The sequence below is a fragment of the Sinocyclocheilus anshuiensis genome, unplaced genomic scaffold (assembly GCF_001515605.1).
Source record: "Sinocyclocheilus anshuiensis isolate Anshui unplaced genomic scaffold, SAMN03320099.WGS_v1.1 scaffold172, whole genome shotgun sequence".
NCBI lineage: Eukaryota > Metazoa > Chordata > Actinopteri > Cypriniformes > Cyprinidae > Sinocyclocheilus > Sinocyclocheilus anshuiensis.
In genome coordinates, this window is record NW_015554056.1 from 11,066 (window position 1) to 11,970 (window position 905).

The 905-nt window shown below is 37.7% G+C and overlaps 1 protein-coding gene across 1 annotated transcript in view; it reads right to left on the reverse strand.

Moving 5' to 3' along the window:
* LOC107668518 (fucolectin-7-like) overlaps positions 1–221 on the reverse strand; it is a 5,058-nt gene extending 4,837 nt beyond the window's left edge. Inside the window, exon 1 of the mRNA XM_016460423.1 lies at positions 198–221. Coding sequence (XP_016315909.1) covers positions 198–221 — 24 coding nt within the window. The remainder of the gene's footprint in view (positions 1–197) is intronic.
* Between the last annotated feature and the right edge of the window lie 684 nt (positions 222–905).

A 905-nucleotide genomic window follows, 5' to 3' on the forward strand; every position in this document is an offset into this window, starting at 1 on the left:
AAAAAATTTAAAAAAAAAAAAAGTAAACAGTGAAGCACTGGTACTACTCTGCCATTGCAATGGTATCACAGCATCAATTTATCAATAAAAGCTTAATTGGGGAAACGATCCCAAACATAGCTGTGCATCACCACACATATGGAGCTCTCATCCAGTGAGAAACTGAAACAACAGGCAATGGATATATCCTCCGTTACCTGTTGCATGGTATCTTCAGCCATCATCTTAACCCTTCTTGGTGGTGTCTGAGAGCTGTAATCATTCTTTTTGTTTAAGCATTATGTTCTTGTTGCTGATGCTGTCATATAATTGTTTCTTGTGTTTAACTGAAATATATGCAATGTCCTAGGAGACCTTAGTCAAACACTGCAACACATTGACAGATCTACAAATTAACTTTTGTTGGATTTTAAGCAAAGACATAACAGTTCCAGGGGGAAATTGAGGCTGGGCCATAAAATTACTACTGCACATGTTGACAGGCCTGGGTGGCATCAGCAAGAGCAGATGCAGTCCGATCTTCCTAGCAGGCGTTAAAGTTGTTCCTGTTGGGCATCTGGAAGCAAAGAGTGCCCTTGGCCATGGCCAAAATGTTTTTAACATTGGCGCTGGCAAACTATGCTTGGCTGATGCTTGCAGGGTCCCCTAATTGGGTCCTAAGATTTTAAAAGTTGTATAATCCATCCATGCACAATGTTTACATATGCATAAAAGCCTACATTAAAATGTCATATAAATTGGTATTTTCATTAGAAACTAGCCTACTGATTGCCACCATTGATGGACAAATATTTTTTATAATATTAAAAATATCTGTATGACAGTATATTCTGCAGATCTTCCCTGCTGTACCGAATATCTATACTTTTCAAAGTATCATATCGAAGTTAGAAATTCAAATATTG